Source organism: Cavia porcellus, unplaced genomic scaffold (assembly GCF_034190915.1).
Source record: "Cavia porcellus strain 051 isolate PalLab524CR breed Dunkin Hartley unplaced genomic scaffold, mCavPor4.1 scaffold_1, whole genome shotgun sequence".
In the NCBI taxonomy this organism is placed as follows: Eukaryota; Metazoa; Chordata; class Mammalia; order Rodentia; family Caviidae; genus Cavia; species Cavia porcellus.
Genome location: NW_026947484.1, coordinates 192,671,737 through 192,695,988, shown reverse-complemented (window position 1 = coordinate 192,695,988; position 24,252 = coordinate 192,671,737). Strand labels below are relative to the sequence as shown.

Genomic DNA, 24,252 nt, shown 5'->3' with positions numbered 1-24,252 from the left:
GACATAAATATTATTGACAGTAGTATGAGAATATACCAGAAGACTTGCACACGAAAGCCTTTAGGAAGTAGGAACAGGAAAGGGATGGGAGCAAACCTTCTATTCCCCAATTTCTCAGCCTCAGTATTACCAATTTCGGGGCAAGAATTCGTTGTTGTGGATACCTGGCCTGTTGGTTGCAGGCCTCTTTGCACTAGAACAGCCTTCCCACCATGACCACTAAGACTATTCCAGAGCTGGGAGTGAGGTTCAGGGATGTAGCACACGCTTACCACAAACAAGGCAAGGAGTCAATCTCCAGGAGCAAATAACAACGATGCTCCTGACGAGCTCCCAAATGTCCCCTGGAGGACAAGTCCCCCAGTAGTATACCCTTCCGTAGTGAGAGATCATATTTGGTTTTTCCCCTCTGCACATGACATTTTCATAATTAAACATTTAACTGAGGTCATAGAGGAAGAAATGGGAAACTGTTTTGAGGAAGTAGAGAACACAATAAAAAAGAGAAAAGCAAGTTAGCAAAATGGGGAGAAACCTGGACAGACACAAACAAAAGCAGCAGAGTCTGAGAAACTGAGTTGGGGGGCCAGGGGACCAAGCGTGCTGAAGATCCGCACTCTCCTCAAGGTGCAGCCCCAGCACGGCCAAGTCCAAGTCTACTGGGGCCCGTCAAGCCATGGCCGTGTTAGTCCTGCTCACTGCCCCTTGACCTTACAATAAACACCCTCACTTAGTCATTCCACAAGCAAAGGCCTGGAGGTAGGAACACGGTCTCCAAACAAAGATGCAAAGGCGCTGCTGCTGTGTGGGGCAGGTACTCTATGCACATTTTTGCTTGTGTGTTTTGATTATTGTTGATTATTTGCTCTTCTGGTGGTGTTGAGGACTGAATTTAGGGCCTTCACATTGAGTTACTTTTAAAATCCCTTTTAGGTTTAATTTACTTGTTCATTTATGTATTCGTGTGTTTTTGCACTACCGGGAAATGAACCCAAGGCCTGTGAATGGAGCTACAGCCCCAGCCCCTTTTCATTTCTTATTTTGAGACAGGGTTTCACTAAGTCGCTACACTGCTCAGATGAGTTTAAACTTGCATTTCTCTTGCCTCAGCCTCCCAGAATGCTGGAATTATTGCCATGTATCATGCCAGGACCTATTTGCTTATCACACTCTAATGGAGTGCTGATCACCAAGTATGGAGCTGCATGTCCCGAATATCAGCTACTCCTGAGGCTGAGACAGGAGGTTTGCAAATTCAAGGCCAGTCTGGGAAATACAGTGAGACACAGTCTCAAAATTAAAAAGTAGCCAGGTGTGATAATCCCAGTATTTTGGTGGCTGAGGCAGGAGGATCTCTGTGACTTGGAGGCCAGCCTAAGCAACACAGTGATTTTAAAATCACCCTGAACTACATAATGAGACTGTGTCTAAAAAATAAATAAAACAAAAATTAAAAGGAAGCTCAGAACTTCCTGGATTTAATCCCCAATACAAAGAGGGGCTCCAATCAAGTAAAACATTGGGAGTAATGAGCACTGCTAATAAAGTCTGTAAAAGAACTGTGTAAGGGATTGGGGTGGTGACACATGCCTGTAATCCCAATATTCAGGAGGCTGAGGCAGGAGGGCTCCTGCAAGTTTGAGGCCAACCTGGGGTATATATTTTTCATTTGCAAGAAATTTGTGGCTGCGTCACTATCTAGACACTGGAATAGAGCATTGCGAGGATGACAAGGAGGAGGGAAGTGGGTCCACTGGACCCAGGAAGAATCTGAAGTGTGAGTTGAAGCCCACAGAAAGAGTGAAAAAGAAAAAAAAACTTCAACAAAGAAGAAGGTGGTAGCCAGTGGTGCCTTCTCCCTGAGAAGGGACTCACTGTTGGAGAGGAGCGGTTCAAACCCTCAGATTCACAGCCACAGCGATGGTGACACTGGTGACACTGGGAGCCCTCTGCAGAGAGACGCAGCAAAGGAGGGGAGTAGCAGGCATGGAGGGCTGCACGGGGTGGTGGTGAGTACAGAGGACTCAGTCGTCCCACGAGACAGTGATTAGCCAGGAGCCGTCTTGGAGACTGAGCTTGGAGCCCAGATCTGCCGCCACCTTCATCTAGCAGCTCCCAGCTAGGACCGTGGACTTTGCTCAGGTGGAAGCAAGCCCAGTGAGTCTGGTCTCAGGGCAGCCCACTGAGATCACCCATGACCCTGCCAAGAAGCTCCTGCTGGCTTGCTGGGGTAGACTGCCACAGTTAGGACTCTGTCTCCACAGGTTGTCTATTAGTGAAACCAGAGGGAAATTTTTTTTTACTTCCAATAGTTTTAGTTACCTTTAAAAAGGCCTGTATTGTTACCTTTCATTTTTAAGAGTCTTGTATCTCCTCAGAAAATGATCACAAACCATTCTTAGATTTCAAATTAGCTGTTAATTCTAGCCCAATCCAAAATGCAAACTGTTCACATTCACAAGCAGGAACACTACTGCACATTACAATCATATTTCAGGAATGTGCACTTTCCCCAGCCCTAGTCTGATAATGCATCTAGGCATTCCATCGTACACCCCATTATCTGAACTGCTAACACTCACAGTGCTTCTGCTCCTCCTCCGAACAAGTACGTTAATATTCTTATCTCAAAATACTTTGTGAACCCTGAAGTGATTTTCTATGGAAGGGGCTTCCTTTGCAAAATGAACCTGGCTCGTCACCTGAACACCAAAGTCTCCAAGGAGCTGGACAAATTTCTTGTGCTCCTTTCCAATCCAAGATCTCATTGGTTCAAATACTTGGTAAGGTGTCACGTAAGTGTGAATAATAATCCTTGTTTGTGCAAATTCTTTCAAGACTTCTCGGTACATAACCCATGTATTGCTTTCTCCAGAATGACTGCCATCCAGCCGATACATTCTTCTTATGAATGCTCTTGATGAAAGCATCTATGTTCTTACCTTTCTTAGCTTCTTTCAGTTCAAAAAGCAACTGATTCAAAACAACGCACCCTTTACTGAATCCAATCAAAGTAAAAGATGCACCACTGAGTGACGGTGGATGAAAACTCATGGGGGACTCATCCAGTTTTTCACAGGTCCTTTCTTTTTCTCCCTGGCAGCCATTACTAACAGAAGGAGAATTAGACTCACAGTTAGATGCTTTGGAGTCCTCATGTCAAACAGTTCCATACTGTGACAGCACACCACTCTGCCTTAAGTTAAATGCATTAACTAATAACGTATAAAGGTGCTTAAAAGCTCCAAAGTCAGTATTGTGTTCAACCAGAGAGAATTCTGGAAGCAGACTGTTTGTTTCTCTTCTTCTTTCTCCCTCATTGTTTCTATGAGTGTGAATGTGGTTCCTGGCCTCTTTGTGGGTGTGCTTCTTCCTTCTATCTCTTCCATCTCTTTTCCTTCAGTCTTCTGCACCAGTTTCCCAACTTTACTTCTAATCTAATCCCTTTCTCTTCTTTCACTTCTCTATTTTCTCCTTAATCCATTTTAAATTTTAACTCCCAAGGGCAACATTAACACATTAAGGACTTATATACTGTATATAATTTTCTGATTTGTTTTACATTTTGTTATATAATCACAAATCTAGTTCACACAGTTAAAAGTGGCAAATTAAGGGTCAGCTCAGTTTATCATTTTCTAGGCTGTGTTTGATGCTATTAGTACCAGTACAGTCGAAATTGCCATAATTGTTCTAAATAGCTATTGGTCACGATATTCCATTACTAAGATTGACTAAAGGTCACAGAAAATACAGGGCCAAAGAACCAGGCACTGTGCCAAACAAGCAACAACTTCTCATCTCCAACAAACTGAAGAGGTCAGATCTTCCAACAGACTCAAAACTCCAAAATCAGTTAAAACTGGATGATACCTCAGAGAAGCAGTCATAACCTAATGGTCCTAAATACTACTTAAAAAAACACCTACCATAGACAACTTACAAGCATCACCCAGAAATTAAACTAAAAAGAGAGAAAACAAAGTGAGAAGACACTTAAGCAAAATGCAACCCCAGACATACAGTTTGCCAAAGGCAAATCCAGGGGATAATGAGATAGGGCCATCTGAAAGCCCTCAACCCAGCCTCTCTGAAGTGGTAACAGCATAGCAATTGAATGAGGCTCTGGAAAAACTAAAATCAGAAATAATCTCTCAGAAACTACAGAGATAAGCAAAATGCACACCATGCTTAGTGACATTAGAGCCGACACAGACAAAAAAGAGATGAGCTTAACAAAATTACGGAAGTGCAGCATAGGAAACAAATGGAATCCATAAAGCAGAGTCAAGCAGACATCCAGGAGAATAAAAACTCCACTGAAAACATTTGAAGCAGATTAGGCCAATGTGAGGATGGGATCTCAGATACTGAATACCTCTTACAGTTGGCAACCAGGAAAAAAAAAGATTTTTCAAAACTAGCAAGGGACCATGAGAAATCAATCCAGGAGCTGCTAGGTGAGACAAAGAAGAATAACTTAAGATTGATTGGAGTCAACAAAAAAGCAGGAGATAACACAAATGACATTTCAAAATTGCTCACAGATATAATGGCAGAAAAGTTCTTGGTAGAAAAAAAGAACTTGACAAACAGATAAATGAGGCATATAGAACTCCAACTAACCATGATCCAAAAAATCTACAGCCAGGCATATCATAGTGAAGATTCCAGTAATTCAGCACAACAATAGATTCATTAATAGCTGTTAGAGAAAAAGAAACAAAGCAAAGCCCATCAGAATTACAGCTGACTTCTCAGCACAAACTCTCAAGTCAAGGAGAGCTTGGCATGAAGTACTCCAGTTCTAAAGGAAAACAACTTTCAACCCAGATTGATATACCCTGCAAAACTTTTCAATATTGATGGAGAAATAAGATACTTCCAAGACAAAGAACATCTGAGGAAATTTATGACCATCCAACCAGCAATCCAACTGTTCTGAAGGACATTTTAGAAAGAGATAATAAGGATTACAGCTCCAGGAACCCCAACAGAAGGAACCCACCAGGAAAGGCAAACAATTAGAGGAAGGAAAAAAAAAAGAGGGAGCCAACAACAGGAAAATAACATGACAAGGATAAGTAAATACATATCAGTTATAACCATCAATGTTAATCAAAAGAGACTGAAAAAAAGACTCAGACTGGCAGATTGGGTGAAGAAACAAGATCCAACAGCATGCTGCTTACAAGAAAAACATTTAATTCAAAAAGAAATTCATAGATTGAAAGTTAAAAGATGGAAAACAATATTCCATGTGATAGGAACCCAGAAAAAAGCATGGGTAGCTATTCTATTTGCAGACAGTAAATTTCAAGCCAAGCCTAAGAGATAAAGAAGGTCACTACATCCTCATAAAGGGAACAGTCTGAAAGGAAGTGAAAGAAAGTGATAACAATCATAAACATATATGCAACAAATACCAGTGCAGGCTGGGAATTTAGTTCAGCAGTGTAAGTACCTGCCTGGCAAGTGCAAGGTCATGAGTTCAATCCCCAGTACCAAAAAAAAAAAAAAAAAAAAAAAAAGCCACAAACAAATGCCAGTGCACCCAACTATATAAAACAATTACTAATAGACATGAAAAATCAAATAAGCCCTTGTTGGGAGGCCTCAATACTCCAGTGTCATAAAAAGACTGATCAACTAGACATAAAAACAATAATGAAATATTAGAACTAAACCAAACTTTTGAACAAATGGTTTTGGTAGATGTCTGTAGAGTGTTCCACCCCACAACATCCACATTCTTCTCAGTTGCACATGGGACATTCTCTAAAACAGACCATATACTGGCTCATAGAACATGCTTAAGTAAATGCGAAGGAATTGAAATTATCCCATGCATACTATCAGACCACAGTGCAATGGAACTGCAAACCCATGGAAAATGAAACTATAAGAATTTTACCTCTTTCCTCTGTGGAAAATTTAGTGCCTTATTTGAGTCAATTAAATTATAGATTATATGATAAAGAAATGCATATACAAGAACTTCATAAACACATGGAAATTAAATAGCATCCTACTGAACAACCAATGGGTCACAGGTAAAATAAAGAAGAAATTAGACAGGTTTTACCATTTAATGATAATGACAATACAATACATGGAAACTTATGGGACACAATGAAAGCAGTCTTAAGGAAATTTATAGCGCTAAATACCCATGTCAAGAAAATAGAACAAGCACATATAAACAACTTAATGATGAACCTCAAGCTTCTGGAAATGGCAGAACAAGCTAAACCAAAAGCTCACATGAGGGAGCAAATTATAAAGAGCAGAGCAAAAATTAACACATTGGAGACTAAAGAAAAAAAGCACAAGGAATCAATGAATCAAAGAGTTGGTTCTTTGAAAGATTAAATAAAATTGACAAATCCTTATTCAACCTTATCAAAAAGAGGAAAGAAAAGACTCAAATCCATGCAATTAGGAATAAAAAGAATGAAATAAAAAATGGGCTCTACAGAAATCCAGAAGATTGTTTATACCTACCTTGAAAGCTTGTATTCTAATTCTAATAAGATGGGAAATACAGAGGAGATGGGTAAGTTCCTAGATACAGACGAATTACCAAAACTGAATCAAGAAGATATAAAAATCCTAAATAGACCAATACCACTCAATGAAATCAAAGCTGTAATTAAAAACCTATCAACAAAGAAAACCCAGTCCCTGACAGATTCACTGCTGAATTCTACAAGAAATTTAGAGAAGATCTAACACCAGTACTTCTCAAACTCTTTAATGAAATTGAAAGGAAAGCAGTACTTCCAAATTCATTCCTGGGAGCAAGCATCACCCTGATACCAAAACCAGAGAAAGACCCAACTAAGAAAGAGAATTACAAGCCAATTTCCCTGATGAACATAGATGCAAAAATCCTCAGTAAGACATTGGCAAACAGAATGCAGCAAATCATCAAGAAAATTATAGATCATGATTAAGTGGGATTCACCCTAGAGATGCAGGGATGGTTCAACATACATAAATCCATAAATGTGATACACCATATTAACAGAGCCAAGGACAAAATCATATGATCATCTCAATAGATGCAGAAAAAAAAACTTTTGACAAAGTCCAGAATCCATTCATGATAAAAACCCTACAAAACATTGGAATAGATGGTCTTGATCTCAATCTGATAAAAGCCATCTATGACAAACCAACATCATAGTAAATGGACAAAAACTGGAAACCATCTCTCTAAAATCAGGAAAAAAGACAAGGATGTCCCCTGTCTCCACTCTTACTCAACATAGTCCTGGAAATTGTAGGTGAAGCAATTAGACAAGAGAAATAAATAAAAGTAATAAAGATAGGAAAGAAAGAAGTCAAACTATTGTTATTTGCAGATGACATGATACTCTTACATAGAAGACCCAAAAACTTCATCCAAAGATTAACAGATTTAATAAGGAAATTCATTAATGTAGCTGGTTACAAAGTCAACACCTAAAAATCAATAGCCTTCCTACACCTGAATAAAAAACTTGCTAGGAGAGAAATCAGGGAAACAACACCTTTCTCAGTAAAATGAAATACCTAGGAATCAATCTAACAGTTGAAAACTACAGTACTATGAAAATGAGATTGAAGAGGATATTAGAAAATGGAGCCATACCCCATGTTCTTGGGTAGGAAGAACCAATATGGTAAAAATGGCCAGACTTCAAAAACTGTTATACAGATTCAATGCAATCCCAACCAAAATCCCATTAGCATATCTCATAGATGAGAAAACAATCCTAAAATTCATCTGGAACCAGAAGAGACCCAGAATAGCAAAAGCAATCCTGGGCAAGAAAGACAAGGCAGGAGGCATCAAGTTCCTGACTTGAAATTATACTACAAAGCTACTATGATAAAAAATAGTGTGGTACTTGGCAAAAAAACAGACCTGAATATCAATGGAACAGATTTGAAGATACAGAAACAACTCCAAACACACTAAATCTTATCTTTGACAAAGGTGTCAAATACATTCACCTGGAGAAAGATGGCCTCTTTAATAAATGGTGCTGGATAGGTCTGCAGAGGAGGAGCTGGGCAGATCTGGGGTGCCCTCACTGGCCTCTCTGCGTGTCTGGAGGACTCTGGATATCTGCGCCCAGACTGCTGGAGTTCCCTCAGGCTTCCAGGTGCAGTGAAGGAGAGAGGTGGGTTTGAGGCTTCCACATCAGCCTCCCCATTCCCGGCTTCATTTGGAGACCTGCTGAGCTCCCCATAGGTGGGCTGGCCCACACTACCAGCCTAGCCCAGCCTGTTTAGCTGCCGCGCCTGGCCATAGGCCTGCAGAGGAGGAGCTGGGCAGATCTGGGGTGCCCTCACTGGCCTCCCTGCGTGTCTGGAGGACTCTGGATATCTGCGCCCAGACTGCTGGAGTTCCCTCAGGCTTCCAGGTGCAGTGAAGGAGAGAGGTGGGTTTGAGGCTTCCACATCAGCCTCCCCATTCCCGGCTTCACTTGGAGACCTGCTGAGCTCCCCATAGGTGGGCTGGCCCACACTACCAGCCTAGCCCAGCCTGTTTAGCTGCCGCGCCTGGCCATAGGCCTGCAGAGGAGGAGCTGGGCAGATCTGGGGTGCCCTCACCGGCCTCTCTGCGTGTCTGGAGGACTCTGGATATCTGCGCCCAGACTGCTGGAGTTCCCTCAGGCTTCCAGGTGCAGTGAAGGAGAGAGGTGGGTTTGAGGCTTCCACATCAGCCTCCCCATTCCCGGCTTCATTTGGAGACCTGCTGAGCTCCCCATAGGTGGGCTGGCCCACACTACCAGCCTAGCCCAGCCTGTTTAGCTGCCGCGCCTGGCCATAGGTCTGCAGAGGAGGAGCTGGGCAGATCTGGGGTGCCCTCACTGGCCTCTCTGCGTGTCTGGAGGACTCTGGATATCTGCGCCCAGACTGCTGGAGTTCCCTCAGGCTTCCAGGTGCAGTGAAGGAGAGAGGTGGGTTTGAGGCTTCCACATCAGCCTCCCCATTCCCGGCTTCACTTGGAGACCTGCTGAGCTCCCCATAGGTGGGCTGGCCCACACTACCAGCCTAGCCCAGCCTGTTTAGCTGCCGCGCCTGGCCATAGGCCTGCAGAGGAGGAGCTGGGCAGATCTGGGGTGCCCTCACCGGCCTCTCTGCGTGTCTGGAGGACTCTGGATATCTGCACCCAGACTGCTGGAGTTCCCTCAGGCTTCCAGGTGCAGTGAAGGAGAGAGGTGGGTTTGAGGCTTCCACATCAGCCTCCCCATTCCCGGCTTCACTTGGAGACCTGCTGAGCTCCCGATAGGTGGACTGGCCCACACTACCAGCCTAGCCCAGCCTGTTTAGCTGCTGCGCCTGGCCATTGGTCTGCAGAGGAGGAGCTGGGCAGATTTGGGGTGCCTGCATCGGCCTCTCCATGTGTCTGGAGGACTGTGGATATCTCTGCAACCAGGGAGGGTCCACAGGTTCCTGAAGCACTGCGGCCTGTGGTGAGTACCCTAACCCGGCTGCGATTGAAGAACTGTGGAGCTTCCAAGGGGCAGGTGGGTGCACAGTGTCCCTGAGGCCCAGCTTGTCTGGAACTGCGGAGTTCTGAGCAGGCAGAGGAGGGCCACTGGTTCTGTAGGCCTAATGGCTTGAGGTAGCTCGGCGCCAGAGTCTCAGTAGCTCCAAACATAGAAGGGGATTTTCAACAGATCCTGAGGAAGCTTTCAAATAACACTTGAAACACAGAAATATAGGAAAATGACAAAACGAAAGACCAAATTACAACCTCAAACCTCCAGCCCATCTCAAGAAACCCTAGGAGCGATGTATATAGAAGAAAATATATCCCATCCACCTCATATATCGGACACAATAGCCACTGAAATTGACAAGCAACTCCAGGAAGCTTTAAAGAAATTCAAACTCGAAATAATCTCCCAGATAAAAGAAGAAATGATAAAAGAAATGAAAGAGATTCTAAATATATCTAAAGAAAACACAGATAAAAAATTGGAGGAACTAAACAAAAAGATAGAATCCCTAGACGAGCAATATAAGAAACAAACAGAATACATAATGCAGATGCACAGAGATATACAGGAAATAAAAAACTCCACTGAAAGTTGTAAAAACCGCCTTAATGAAAGTGAAGATAGAATTTCAGACCTTGAAGACAGGATTGCAGCTAGTGAACAGGAAAGGAAAGATCTTTTGAAAATAACAAGGAACCAGGAAACAACAATTCAACAACTGCAAGACGATGCAAAGAAGAATAACATAAGAATGATAGGGATTAATGAAAGAGAGGGAGACAACATGAAGGATGTCAGGAGGATATTTAGAGAAGTAATAGCTGAAAATTTCCCAAGCATGAGATCAGAAACTGACATCAGGATCAGTGAAGCATATAGAACTCCAAACAGTCATAACCAAAATAAAACTACACCCAGACATATAATAATCACCATCCCAGAAATCCAACACAAGAATAGATTATTAAAAGCTGTCAGAGAGAAAAGACAAATCACTTATAAAGGAAAACCTATCAGAATCACAGCAGACTTCTCAGCACAAACGATAAAGTCAAGAAGAGCATGGAGTGAAGTATTCCAGATCCTAAAGCAAAATGATTTCCAACCAAGACTGATATATCCTGCAAAACTATCATTCAAAATAGATGGTGCAGTACGATACTTCCATGACAAAGAATAGCTGAAGAACTTCATGAACACCAAACCAACCCTGCAAAAAATATTGAAAGACAGTTTAGATACACAAAGGAAAAAACCACTAAGCAAAGCAAATAATTAAACAGAACAGAAAGATAAAGATGCAAAGGCAGAGAGATAACATTCCTACAATTAACCAGCATTTAACAGTAATAACCATTAATGTAAATGGTCTCAATGCACCAATCAAAAGAAACAGACTAGCAGAATGGATCAAGAAACAAAATCCAACCATATGCTGTTTACAGGAAACCCATCTAACCCAGAAAGATACTCACAGACTGAAAGTCAAAGGATGGAAAACAATTCTTCATGCAGCAGGAATCCAAAAGGCAGGAGTAGCCATTCTGTTTGCAGACAACGTGAACTTTAAACCAACAATGACCATAAAGGACAAAGAAGGTCACTACATACTCGTAAGGGGAAAACTCCAAGAGGAAGAGATAACTATCTTAAATATATACGCACCAAACTCCAGAGCACCCAGTTATATAAAACAATTATTAACAGAAATGAAAACTCAAATTATCAGTAACACAATTGTAACAGGAGACCTTAATACACCACTGACACCAAGGGACAGATCAACCAGACAGAAAATGAGCAAAGAAATAACAGAACTGAATCACACTTGTGAACAAATGGGTTTGATAGACATGTACAGAATGTTCCACCCAACAACATCAGAATACACATTCTTCTCAGCAGTACATGGATCATTTTCTAAAATAGACCATATATTAGCTCACAGAACATATTTAAGCAAATGCAAAAGAGTTGAAATCATCCCTTGCATATTATCGGATCATAGCGCTCTGAAATTAGAAATTAATGACAAAGGATACTGCAAAAATTCCGCAAACACATGGAAACTAAATAACACACTCTTGAGTAATCAGTGGGTCACAGAAGAAATTAAAGAAGAAATTAAACAATACCTAAAAGAAAATGAAAATGCAGATACAACTTACCGGAATCTGTGGGATGCAATGAAAGCCGTTCTGAGAGGAAAATTTATTGCACTGAGATCCCACATCAGGAAAACAGAACGAATACAAATAAATAACTTGATGCTACACCTCAAACAGCTAGAAAAAGAAGAGCAAGTCAAGCCCAAAGCCAAAAGAAGAGAGGAAATTATAAAAATCAGAGCAGAAATCAATGCAATAGAGACTAAGAAAACAATCCAAAGAATCAACGAATCAAAGAGTTGGTTCTTTGAAAGAATAAATAAAATCGATAAGCCCCTAGCCAACCTTATTAAAAAAAGGAAAGAAAAAGCTCAAATTCATGCAATAAGAAATGAAAAAGGAGAAATCACTACAGACCCAATAGAAATACAGAGGATCATCAACACCTATTTCGAAAACCTCTACTCTCAAAAGTTTGATAACACAGAAGAAATAGACAGATTCTTAGAAGCATATGAAGTACCAAAGCTAGATCAAGAGGATATAAAACTGTTGAATAACCCAATCTCTGCTAATGAAATTGAGAATGTAATTGGGTCCTTGCCCACCAAGAAGAGCCCAGGCTCAGATGGATTCACTGCAGAATTCTACAAGAAATATAAAGAAGACCTAATGCCGACACTCCTCAAACTATTCAATGAAATTGAAAGGGAAGCAATCCTTCCTAAGTCATTCCTGGAAGCAAATATTACTCTAGTACCAAAACCTGAGAAAGACCCAACTATAAAAGAGAACTATAGACCGATCTCCCTAATGAACACAGATGCAAAAATCCTCAATAAAATATTGGCAAATAGGATCCAGCAAATCATCAAGAAGATTATACACCATGACCAACTGGGATTCATCCCAGGAATGCAAGGATGGTTCAACATACGCAAATCAATAAATGTAATCCACCATATCAATAAAGCCAAAAATAAGAATCACATGATCATCTCTATAGATGCAGAAAAAGCCTTTGATAAGGTCCAACACTTATTCATGATAAGAACTCTACAGAAAATTGGAATAAATGGTCTTTACCTCAATATAATAAAGGCCATTTATGACAAACCAACAGCCAGCATCATACTAAATGGCCAAAAATTGAAAGCCTTTACTTTAAAATCGGGTACAAGACAAGGATGTCCTTTATCACCACTCCTATTTAATATAGTACTGGAAGTACTAGCCAGAGCAATTAGGCAAGAAAGAGAAATAAAAGGGGTAAAGATAGGAAAAGAAGAAGTTAAATTATCATTGTTTGCAGATGACATGATACTCTACATAGAAGACCCCCTAAACTCCATTGAAATACTCTTAGATACAATAAATAAATTCAGTAATGTGGCTGGATACAAAATCAATACTCAGAAATCAATAGCATTCCTATACACGAACAACAAAATTACAGAGAGGGAAATAAGAGAAACTGGACTATTCACATTAGCAAGCAAAAAAATGAAATATTTAGGAATTACTCTTACGAAAGAAGTGAAAGACTTATACAGTGAAAATTATAATACACTGAAAAAGGAAATTGAAGATGATCTCAGAAAATGGAAAGACATCCCTTGCTCATGGATAGGAAGAACAAACATTGTGAAAATGGCCATTCTCCCAAAACTGTTATACAGATTCAATGCAATCCCAATAGAAATACCATCAACATACCTTATAGATCTAGAGAAATCACTCCTAAATTTCATCTGGAACCAGAAGAGACCTAGAATCGCAAAGGCAATTCTAAGCAGCAAAGACAAAGCAGGAGGCATCACAATCCCTGACTTGAAGTTATACTACAAAGCAACAGTAGTAAAATCAACATGGTATTGGAATCAAAACAGAGCTGAAGATCAGTGGAATAGATTAGAAGATACAACCACAACTACGAACACACTCAACCACCTTATTTTTGATAAAGGAGCCAAGCAGGTTCACTGGAAGAACGACAGTCTCTTTAATAAATGGTGCTGGAAAAACTGGCTCTCCATTTGCCGAAAACTAAAGCTAGACCCATGTCTATCACCATGTACTAAATTAAAATGTAAATGGGTCAAAGATCTGAATATTAAAACAGAAACACTAAATCTATTGGAAGACAAAATAGGTAGAAACCTTGGAGACATAGGAGTAGGTAAAGAATTCATGAACAGGACTCAAACCGCACGGGAAATTCTTCCCAGAATCAATAACTGGGACCACTTCTTATTAAAAAGTTTCTGCATGTCAAAAGAAATCTCCAGCATAGTGAAAAGAAAACCCACAAACTGGGAAAAGATTTTAGTGAACTCTCTCTCAGACAAGGGCCTCTTGTCTAAAACATATAAAGAATTAAAGAAACTCAGACCTCCGAAATTCAAAGATCCAATCCAAAAATGGGCATCTGAGATGAATATGCAATTCTCAGATCAAGAAATGCAAATGGCAAATAAATACATGAAAAAATGCTCATCATCATTGGTCATTAGAGAAATGCAAATTAAAACCACACTGAGATACCATCTCACTCCTGAAAGAATGGCCAGGATCAAGAAAACCGACAACAAATGCTGGAGAGGCTGTGGGGAAAAAGGAACTCTCCTGCACTGCTGGTGGGAGTGTAGACTGGTACAGCCTTTGTGGAGATCTGTCTGGAGATTTCTCAAAAAGTTGGGACTGGAAATCCCATTTATTCCAGCTATTCCACTTCTAGGCATATTCCCAGAAGAACTGAAAGCATCATACCACAGTGATATATGTGCACCTATGTTTATAGCAGCACAATTTGTAATCGCCAGATCTTGGAAACAACCCAAGTGCCCATCAATTGAGGAATGGATAAAAAAGTTGTGGTATTTCTATACAATGGAGTATTATTCAGCTATAAAGAAGGATCACATTGAGATATTTATCAATAAATGGGCGCAGCTTGAGACCATACTCATTAGTGAAATAAATCAATCTCGCATGTGTGAATACCGAATAGTTTCCCTAATGTAAATAATGATTCAAATATATAAAAATATGTGGTAATCATGATTCCCCATTAGGTGGCCTTGAAGCCTTATAAAGTTTTCACTCATTAATTAGAAAGGCTTTATTCTGGGCTTCTTGATATGAAAATATTTGAAGCTAGAGTATATGAAGTTTTATCCAAATATTTCAAGGAAAAAGACACTATGGTAACTACTATTAAGTCAGGTTATAAGGTGGTGAAGTACTAGGTTGTTGAAACAGTCATGCTGTGACCTCTATTGTTATATTGTTATGTCCTGTTTTATCTCAATCTCCCCCTTATTGTTTCAAAAAAAATTATTTAGTCATTTCTTATGTTTGTCTTAATTAAAGAAAAAATTCAAAAAAATTAGGATATATAAATAGTAACTCTTTTCGATTTCCTATTAACTTGTTTTGAAGTCCTGTAGTACTCCCACGATCTTGTTTTGACTGATTAGACTCTGTTCCATTCTATATGATAGTAGCAAGTTTGAAGACATAGGCAACTACTTTGAAGACAATAAGATTCACTAAGATACCCATTCTGGTTTGACTATTGTCTTCTTTGGAAGTCCTGTAATGTTTACAATGCCTAAGTTTTATTGGTCTTGTTCTCTACTGTTTTGTCCAACTTTATAATATCTAATAAGATAGACAATTCTTTTTAAGGAAACAAGGGACAACGTTGATAACCATTGTTGATAAACTTGTACTCTGTTCTACACCATGTGCTATGTCTATCCTTGGTATTGACTGACAGCTTTGTTTTGCCATATTTGACTGTATTCTCCCCCACCCCAAAGAAAGTAATAAGCACTAAGGAGTAATAAAATCCAAGATGTGTAAATTTTGTTGTAAAAAAGAGAGGGAAAAAAAAAAAAAGAAAAAGAGCTCTAACGGATATAACAGCAAGTGTGTTTGGGGGTGTTAAATAGCTGACTTTATCAATGTTTTTGGAACATTGAACACAGCTGTTTGCAGTCTCCCTGTTTGAATGTCCACCTTGTGTTCTTTGATACTGTGATTTGAGGAACTATTTTCAAGAAGATAGTGTGTAATCTACTAGCAGGTGATTTCTTACTGTTATGTTTTTTTGTTTTGTTTTGTTTTGTTTTGTAGTTCTGTATTGCGTGTACCCTTACGCCGCTTTGGTTTGTTTTGTGTTTTTCTCTTTTTCCTCTTAAATAAAAAAAAAAAAGTAAAAAAAAAAATGGTGCTGGCTCTACACACGCCAAACATTAAAATTAGACCCATATCTTTTTTTTTTCTTTTCTGTTTTTTAAAATAATTTTTATTTTATTTTTTTTAAACTGAGAATCGAGCTCATGACCTTGGGCTTGTCAGGAGATTTTTTTTTATTTTAAAAAGAATAAAACCAGTGGCTGAGGATTTAGCTCAGTGGCATAAGCGCCTGCCTTGCAAGCCTGTGGTCATGAGTTCGATCCCTGGTACTGGTAAAAATACAAAAAAAAAAAAAAAAAAAGAATTAAACCAAGCAAAATAAAACAAAATAAAGCCAATCAAAACAAAACAGTATAAATGATACAGAATTTCAAAACAAGATAATAGGAAATTAATAATGGCTACCATAATGCTTCCTGTTGTCTTCAAAATAACTGCCCATACCAAAATCAAACAAAACAGAACAGAATAGAACCAATAAAAACAAAACAATGAATGTAATACAAGACTTCAAAACAAGAGAAGAGTAAATCTGGGGCTGGGGATTTAGCTCAGCGGCATAAGCGCCTGCCTTGCAAACAGGCAGTTGTGAGTTTGATCCCTGGTACTGATAAAAAGGAAAAAGACAAAAAAAGAGAAGAGTAGCTTCCATAATATATCTTGTTATCTTTGAAATAACTGCCCATGCAATCAGATAAAGTAAAATCAAACAAGACAAAACAGAATAAAACCAAACAAAATGAAATAGTGAAAATGATACAGGACTTTAAAACAAGATAATAGGGAATTGGGGCTGGGGATTTAGCTCAGCGGCATAAGTTCCTGCCTTGCAAGCAGGCGGTCGTGAGTTCAATCTCTGGTACTGATAAAAATGAAAAAGACAAAAAAAAAAAAAAAAAGATAATAGGGAAATAACAGTGATGGTCACCTTTCACCTTCAGAAGGAGACATCCTATAGTTGCTATACTGCATATTGTTATCCTCTAAATAGGTGATCAGATTACTGGCTTTAGACCTGCAAAGCCAATAAAACCTTAAACATTTCAAGCTTTAAATTGTATTTCATTTCAATAGCTATCATTTCAGTCTGTGTTTCTCCAGATCAGCTGATAGCTCACATGGGGGGGGGGGGGATAGGGACGGGGACAGGGACGACCTTGGCTCTTCTTGTCTCCCAGCCTGCACGCCCGGAGGGCTGGCATCTGGTTGTCCTCCCTGCAGGCTGCACAGGGCACTGACTTACAGGAAGTGGCTGGCTTCTTGTTCCCCTCCCCACAGCCTGTGATTGGCCCTGACTAACAGGAAGGGGGTGTTGACTCACAGGAAGTGGTTGACTTCTTGTTCTTTTCCCCACAGCCCAAGACTAGTGCCAACCTGGACCCATATCTTTTACCATGCACTAAACTAAAATTGGAATGAGTCAAGAATCTTAATATTAAAACAGAAACATTTAATCTGTTGGAAGATAAAGTAGGTAAAACTCTTGAAGACACAGTATAGGCAGAGGCTTTATGAACAAAATCCTAATTGCACAGGAACTATCACAAAGAATCAATAGCTGGGATCTCATCTTTTGCACAGCAAGAGAAACCACCAACAGAGTGAAGGACAACCTACAATGTGGTAGGAAATGTTTGCCAGCTGTTCCTCAGACAAAGGATTATTACTGAGAACATATAAAGAACTCAAAAAAATCAGTCCTCCCAGATTTAAAGACCTAATCCAAAAATGGGCATCTGAGATAAATACACACTTCTCAGATGAAGAAATACAGCAAATAAATATATGAAAAAATGTTCAACATCATTGGTCACTTGGGAGATGCAAATTAAAACAACACTGAGATTCCACCTCACCCCAGAAAGAATGGCTGGTATCAAGAAATCAACCATTAACAAATGCCAGAGGGGAAAAAAGGAACCCTTCTTCACTGCTGGTGGGAGTGTAGACTGGTACAACCACTCTGGAAATCAGTGTGGCGATTCCTCAGAAAAACTAGGACAAGAGGTCCCATTCAACCCAGCTATTCCCTTTCTGGTTATCTTCCCAAAAGAATTAAAAACACCATACCACAGTGATATATGTGTACTTATATTTATAGCAGCATAATTTATAATAGCTAGATCTAGGAAACAACCTAAATGTCCATCAACCAAGGAATGGATAAAAGAGATGTGGTGTTTTTATATGATGGAATACTACTCAGCTATAAAGGAGGATAAACTGCAGACTTTTATAGGTTAATAGATGCAACTTGAGACCATACTCATTAGTGAAATAAACCAGACACACATGTGTAAACATGTTGTCTCACTAGTAAGAGAAGCTGAATGAAACAACATGTATATGTATGTGCATATAAAAAAGATAGTTAAAATAGCTATACTATTGATCTCTGATGTCACTAAAGAGAAAAACTTGTGTTGGTAGTGTTGGGACAAGTGAATGCAGGTGTCTCGTGCTCTAGTGAATGATTTGGGGATGACAATGCACCATGTATGTACCATTGTTGCCCCTTGATTGGCATGTTTTGAAATTTTGTTTTATTTATTTTTCTTTTTTTTTCCTCTTTCTTTGAAATAAAGTATTTTTGGGTCTAGGGATTTAGCTCAGTGGCATAAGTGCTGCCTGGCAAGCATGAGGTCATGAGTTCAATCCCCAGTACTCAAAAAAAAAAAAAAAAAAGTATTTTTGAAAAAAAAAACTGTGCAAGGAAATGTAGCCATCTTTTCCTGAAAAAGAACATGCACACACACACACAGGAACACACACACGTGCACACACAATTTAGGATATTCATGAGACCTAGCTTTCAATTCCTCCAGGTTTGTCATACAGGAGACAGACCTAGCAGAAAAATAACAAGACTGGGCATGGTGGCACATGCCTGTATTCTCAACATGCTAGGAGACTGAGGCAAGAGGACCGAAAGATCAAGCTGACTCTGAGCAATTTAAGAATTTAAGGAGTCTCTGTCTCAAAAAAATAAAAAATAAAGGACTGAGAATGTAGCTTGATGGGAAGGTCCTGGGTTCAATTCCCAGTAACACAATAAACATACAAACAACAGAGGCAGAGGTTTCAAATACAATGCTTTTTCAGTAAAAAAAAAAAAAAAAAGATTAGAAATGAGTAGTTGGTCAGTAGGACAGCCTGTGTCTGAAACTCTTCAAGGAAGAGGCTCATAGGTTCCTGGAGAGGGTGTAAATTTGGACAGATCTCTTAGCCTTCCCTCTGGATGTATAATTGTTGAAACTGACAAACTAGGCAAGAGATCGAATTCACCCTCATTATCTCAGTGTCCAATGGCATAATAGTGCACTTGGGTTCTGAGGAGGCTGTCTCCTGCAGGAACCGAGCAGTAAGTGAAGAGCTCAGGAGGTCAGCATTTTTAGCTGGCCCTCACTTGTCAGTCTGCTCTCCCCCACAGAGTAAGTCAGAATCTGTGGTTGCAAAAGATAGAAAATTTAACTTTGACTTAAGCAAAAAGGGAACTTACTAGCCTATAAACTCAGAACACAGATTTAGTTCTGGAGATGACTGCCTCCAAAGTTGAAAATGAAGTCATTAAGACTTGATCTTTCTCTGGATCCTTTCTTATAGCCAAATCCAGTTTGAAATTTAAACTTTGACCAAACTGGACATGGTGGTGCAAGCCTATGATCCCAGGACTCCTCTGGAAGGATTACTTCAAATTCAAGCCCAGCCTGGACTACATAGCAAAACCCTGTCTCAAAAAAACAAGAAAAAAAGCCGGGCGTGGTGGCTCACACCTGTAATCCCAGCACTTGGAACACTGGGACCGGAAGATTGCTGAGACTCTGAGGCCAGCGTGGATTACATAGTCAATTCAATGCAAGCCTGGTGATCCTGTCTCAAAACTAAATAAACAAACTTTAAAAAGCCTCCTGTCCTGAATCTTTGTTCCATTTTTGTTCCTTTACTCTTTTACTTGTTTTAGTTTTTGGTTTTTTGGCAGTACCAGGGATCAAACTCACGACCTTGTACTTGCCAGGCAGGCACTTGTACCACTGAGCTAAATCCCCAATCCGACCCTTACTTTTCTGGTTACTAACATTTCAGGAAGCAAAGGAAAGGTCCTAGTGGCTTCCCTTTGCCTCTTTCCGCTGGGAGTTTGCCTGGGACAGGGCACTCTGGGCTGGAATGATGGATTCCAAACAAAGGAGGTCACAAAGGAAAGTACCTGGGGCAGAGGTGAGGGAGGGAAATATCTGGCATTTGGTAGGATGGAGTTAACCACCTAGAGAGCTTATGCTGCTAGATTCAATAGTCAGTTAGGAAGCTGCCACCGTCCTGCTGTCCAGGCTGAGGACCTGGGGCACAGCAACAACCCTGATGATAGAGAAAGCAAACAAAACTGAAGGGGCGTAGGGGACAAAGTAGGTGAAAGATCTTGGCTTCAGGGACTGGATGAAAAACGGTTCAAATCACACTTCCACACGGCCACACATGAAAAATAAAATCGCTTTACAGATACTCAACTTAAGAGCGACTTTTCTGAGACAGTCTCACAGCCCAGACCAAGAAGAACCGGCGCAGGACCTAGCATGGTCCTGCGCCGGGCGTGGCAGCAGCCTCCACCTTGGAACTCCACTTCCCAGAATGCCACGGGCTGGGGCAGTTTGACGCAGGCGCAGAACTGGGGAAGAGGCCGAGTCCCTCCAGGTGGGGGTGCTGGAGCTTAATCCTGAGCACCTCGAGTCCAACTGGGGGAGAAAAGGCTCTGGGCACCACGTTTGCGGCCTACTTTGAGATCACTGGAGCATTCAGCCTTCAGCTCTCATCCTGACTCTCCCAGGGAGATAGTGGGATCCGGATCCCCTCCTCTCCAGAGTGAAGCTCCCCTCCTCGAACGAATCATCAGAAGCACAGCAACCCTGAGAACCCCACATCCATCTTCGGTGGTTCTCCGCATCCGGTGTCTGCCCCCAAACCACCCTCCCACGCAGCCCCAGCTTCCTGCCTCTCATTGCAAGCCGGGTGTGGGGAGGCCCGGGCTGGGGTCCTCAGAGGCCCGAGGATCCCAAGGGCATTTGAACTTTTCCGGCAGGGTCTCCCCTTGTAGCTGACACCACCTGGCCAGAATCGAGCACAGGGTTCCCTGCCCCGTGGGTTCTTGGGCACTCTACATAGAAAAAAGAGAAGCTTGGGAGTGAAAAGCCTCAGCTTCCCTTTTCTTTTGCCTCTCAAACTTCAGAGTCTGTCAAGCTGGACCTGCCTCTCCAGAGGCCCAGGTGAAGGAGGCTTAGTTCTCGGGCCCAAAGTCAAGTATATTTTTTCCCTGATGAGCTGAACTGATCTGGTGCTGTCTCCTCTTCCTCTGGCTTGTGGTTCCCTGTGCCGGACGGATATCTGTCGTTCTGTGTTCCTGGCTGATTCTGTGTCATGTTCCTGCTTAAAGTTACTTCACCAATGATCTGCAGGGAGGCCTCAAACTTGTGACAGTCCTCCTACCTCAGCCTATCAACTGCTGGGATCATATGTATGCGTCACCTCACCTGGCTGACCCCATTTTTATCTTATTTGAATACTTCCTAATATTACTGCACACTTACTCTCTTTTAAATGCTTAAAAATAGACACTATTAATATTCTTTCCATCTTACAAATTCAGAAACTCAGGGCTTACTGCTTAAGAATACACAACTATATTAAATATGGTGATGCACACCTATAATCCCACCATTTAGGAGACTGAGGCAGGAGGATCACCTAGAGTTCAAGGCCAGCCTGAGCTACATAGTGAGTTCAAGGTCAGGCTGGAATACATATGAAGACTCTATCTCAACAAAACAGGCAAAAAAAAAAAAAAAAACAAAAAACACCCCCAAACCCAAAAACACATAGCTGTTCCATAAGTGGCAAAGGTAGAATCTGAACTCAGGGGCCTGGCTCCCAACCCTAGTTCTAACCTTGATTCCAACCTGTCTGCTGTATAGTACAGGAGGCTGGGGTATTAGCAAGAGATGGGTAGGTTGTGTAGGAATTAAATGAAAAAGTGGTGACAAAAGTTCGGTGGTCAGAGTTGTAGCTGTCTGTCTTCACTGGACAGTTGAGAGAGACAAGTGGAGCAAAGGACCGACAGTTGGCATAGTATGGGGGGAAGAGAAGGCTGGCAGAGAGCAGACAGGGCCACTGATGGCCACCAAACAGGCATATATATGGGACTCGTGGGGACGGGAGGGGCTGATGGGGCCATCGGAAGAGCTGGGCCAGCAGGTTTATAGGGCCTGGCGGCACAGGTACGGAGGTCTGGGGGAGAGCAGTTTGGGGGCTTGTAAGCCTGCAGACTTGCAGGCAATGGGGTGCCTCTCAGTGCAACCACGGGGAAGTTCCTGCTGCAGCAAGAGTGTTGGGGAGCTGGTCATTTCACCCACGTGTTCAGTGCCTTTTGGCCTCTGTTTCCCACCTGAACACCCCGGAAGTGTTCTGTGCAGATGGCAAAGCTCACACCACCCCTGTGAGACCTGCTGTAGGTCTGCAGTCTTCCAGGTAAAACTCTAAACGCATTTTTAAAAGTTTTATTTGAAAAGTAGGGAACATGACAGAGAGACCAGCATGGAGACTGCATTTTCCTGTCAGGGTCAGAAACCAGGTTTGGGCTGCTCAGGTCTCCAGGTCTTTAAGACCCTTCCAGGCTATGCGCTCCCCAGGAAGATACCCACCCACATCCTCTTGGGCTCCTTACCCCTCCCCACTGGCTGCCCTCTTCCGGTGCTGAAAAGGCACCCAGGTGATGGGCAGGTTCTGAGGGAGAGGGGGAGAAGGATCAGATTAAATTTCAGAAGGAGGAAGTGAGTCCCTGGAGTTTGGGGCTGAGAGGAATAGGTCAAAAAGAAAAGTGGGGATGGGGCCACTACCTTTGCTGTTCCATCCTCTGGAAGCCAGGGGCCTGCCATACCCTGAGACGTTTCCCTCACATCTTGGATAGGAAGCTCTGGGAGGCCATCGCCCCTGACTGGGCCACAGCTTGTTGTCCTTGGGGATGGCTGAGAAACAGGCATACTCCAAACAGAGCACCGGGAGACAGGTTGTGCCAGGCCCTCCTCAGCTGGGCACAGGCTGGCTGTTGGCATAAGCCTGATCTGGGAAGGAGGCCCGGGCTCTGCGGGTCTGGGCACACACGGAGGCGTAGAGCTCCGGCTCCGTGTCTGCAGCCTGCGGTTTTGGGTCAGAGTCCACCACCACTTCAGCGTACTTGATGGGAGTCCCAGGGCTGGGGATGCGGCCCTGAGGGGGCGGCAGCTGCAGGCTGGTGTAGCACATCACCTCCTCTGCAACCTGGAGACGCAAGGCGTGAAAAGTTTAGTGGACCCTCGGAGAAGTCCCTTTCTTCCCCCTTCCTTCCACCGCAGCCAACTCACCCTGGGAGAGCTTCCAGCGGGGGGGTCCTGTTGGCCTGGCTCTTGTGACAACCGGCCTGGAGCAGGGAATTGAAATCAGTCAACTTCTTGTTCCTCTCTGAAACATCCCCACCTCATGCCCCAGGACCTGGCCCCTGTGCCCTCACTTCTGGGACATGGTACCTGTCTGCAGATAGTGTAGGTTCCCGTACAGGGGGATCTCTTCCACAGACCCTCCAGTGCTGCAATGCAGAGTTTGGGGTGAGTATGGTCTTCTTGGAAGAAGGAACCCTCAGTCAACCTATCCCTATTTGCCCCTGCTCACCGTCCACGCCCTGGCTGACTCCTGCTCCGGGCCCTGGTCCACTGGAACAAGAGTGCGGCCAGTAAGATGAGAAGCAGGAGTGTCACAGCTCCTAAGAGAGTCCACAGTCCCCAGGCCTGGGTTAAGGAGGGGAAAGCTGTGGATATGAGAAGAAGGGTGTATTACTACCCAGCCCAACCCCCACCCTGTGCCAGCTGGTAGGATGTGGGGCCACATGACCTCTCCCCCAAGACCCTGCCCCGCCCAGCTCACCCGACGCTGGTGGATCGGTACAGTTGTCACTTTTGCTCATGACTGCTGATGTGAAACCCTGGTTCACAAGCACACTGCACTGAGTTGAGGGTCAGCCCCATTCATGGCCTGACAGTTGCCACAGCCCCCCGTACAACCACCCCTCTCCGGGCCCAGCCCTCACAGCTCAGCATCCCCAATACTGGTGGTGGCAAAGTTGCCGGTTTCCGGGGAGGAAGGGGGAGGGGAGGGATGAGCGAAAGAACGAAGATCCCGCCCTTTGCCTGCACCTGCAGCGCTCAGTGCTTCCCCACCCCCATGCCGGTTCGCAGAGGAGAGACGCAGGCCCGAGTGTCCTGTGTCCTGTGCATGTGGCCCAGCAAAGCCCTGAGGGACAAAAGTGGCATGAGGAGGGACCCACAAAGGCAGGAGCACCCCTCTGTCACAGGATGTCCCCTTTCCCTCCTGCTCTGGGTCCTAGGGAGGATTGTGGATTCCTCAGAGAGCATGCTCTCAGGGGA

At 42.4% G+C, this 24,252-nt stretch overlaps 1 protein-coding gene and 1 pseudogene across 2 annotated transcripts; both read right to left on the bottom strand.

Moving 5' to 3' along the window:
* Positions 1-2,595: 2,595 nt before the first annotated feature.
* Positions 2,596-22,781, bottom strand: LOC100728054 (mitochondrial protein C2orf69-like; annotated as a pseudogene).
* Sit1 (signaling threshold regulating transmembrane adaptor 1) lies at positions 22,339-23,959 on the bottom strand. Of its 2 annotated transcripts, none has more exons than XM_063225740.1 (5): positions 23,753-23,959; positions 23,501-23,591; positions 23,359-23,417; positions 23,197-23,252; positions 22,339-23,113 (listed from the first exon to the last, which is right to left on the bottom strand). In XM_063225740.1, exons 1-5 carry the CDS (start codon positions 23,790-23,792, stop codon positions 22,880-22,882), a joined length of 480 nt encoding a protein of 159 aa, XP_063081810.1. In that variant the 5' UTR covers positions 23,793-23,959; the 3' UTR covers positions 22,339-22,879. The 2 variants fall into 2 exon arrangements, with proteins under 2 accessions (XP_063081810.1, XP_003470900.2); XM_003470852.3 differs by having other exon boundaries at positions 23,501-23,636; positions 23,753-23,957.
* Between the last annotated feature and the right edge of the window lie 293 nt (positions 23,960-24,252).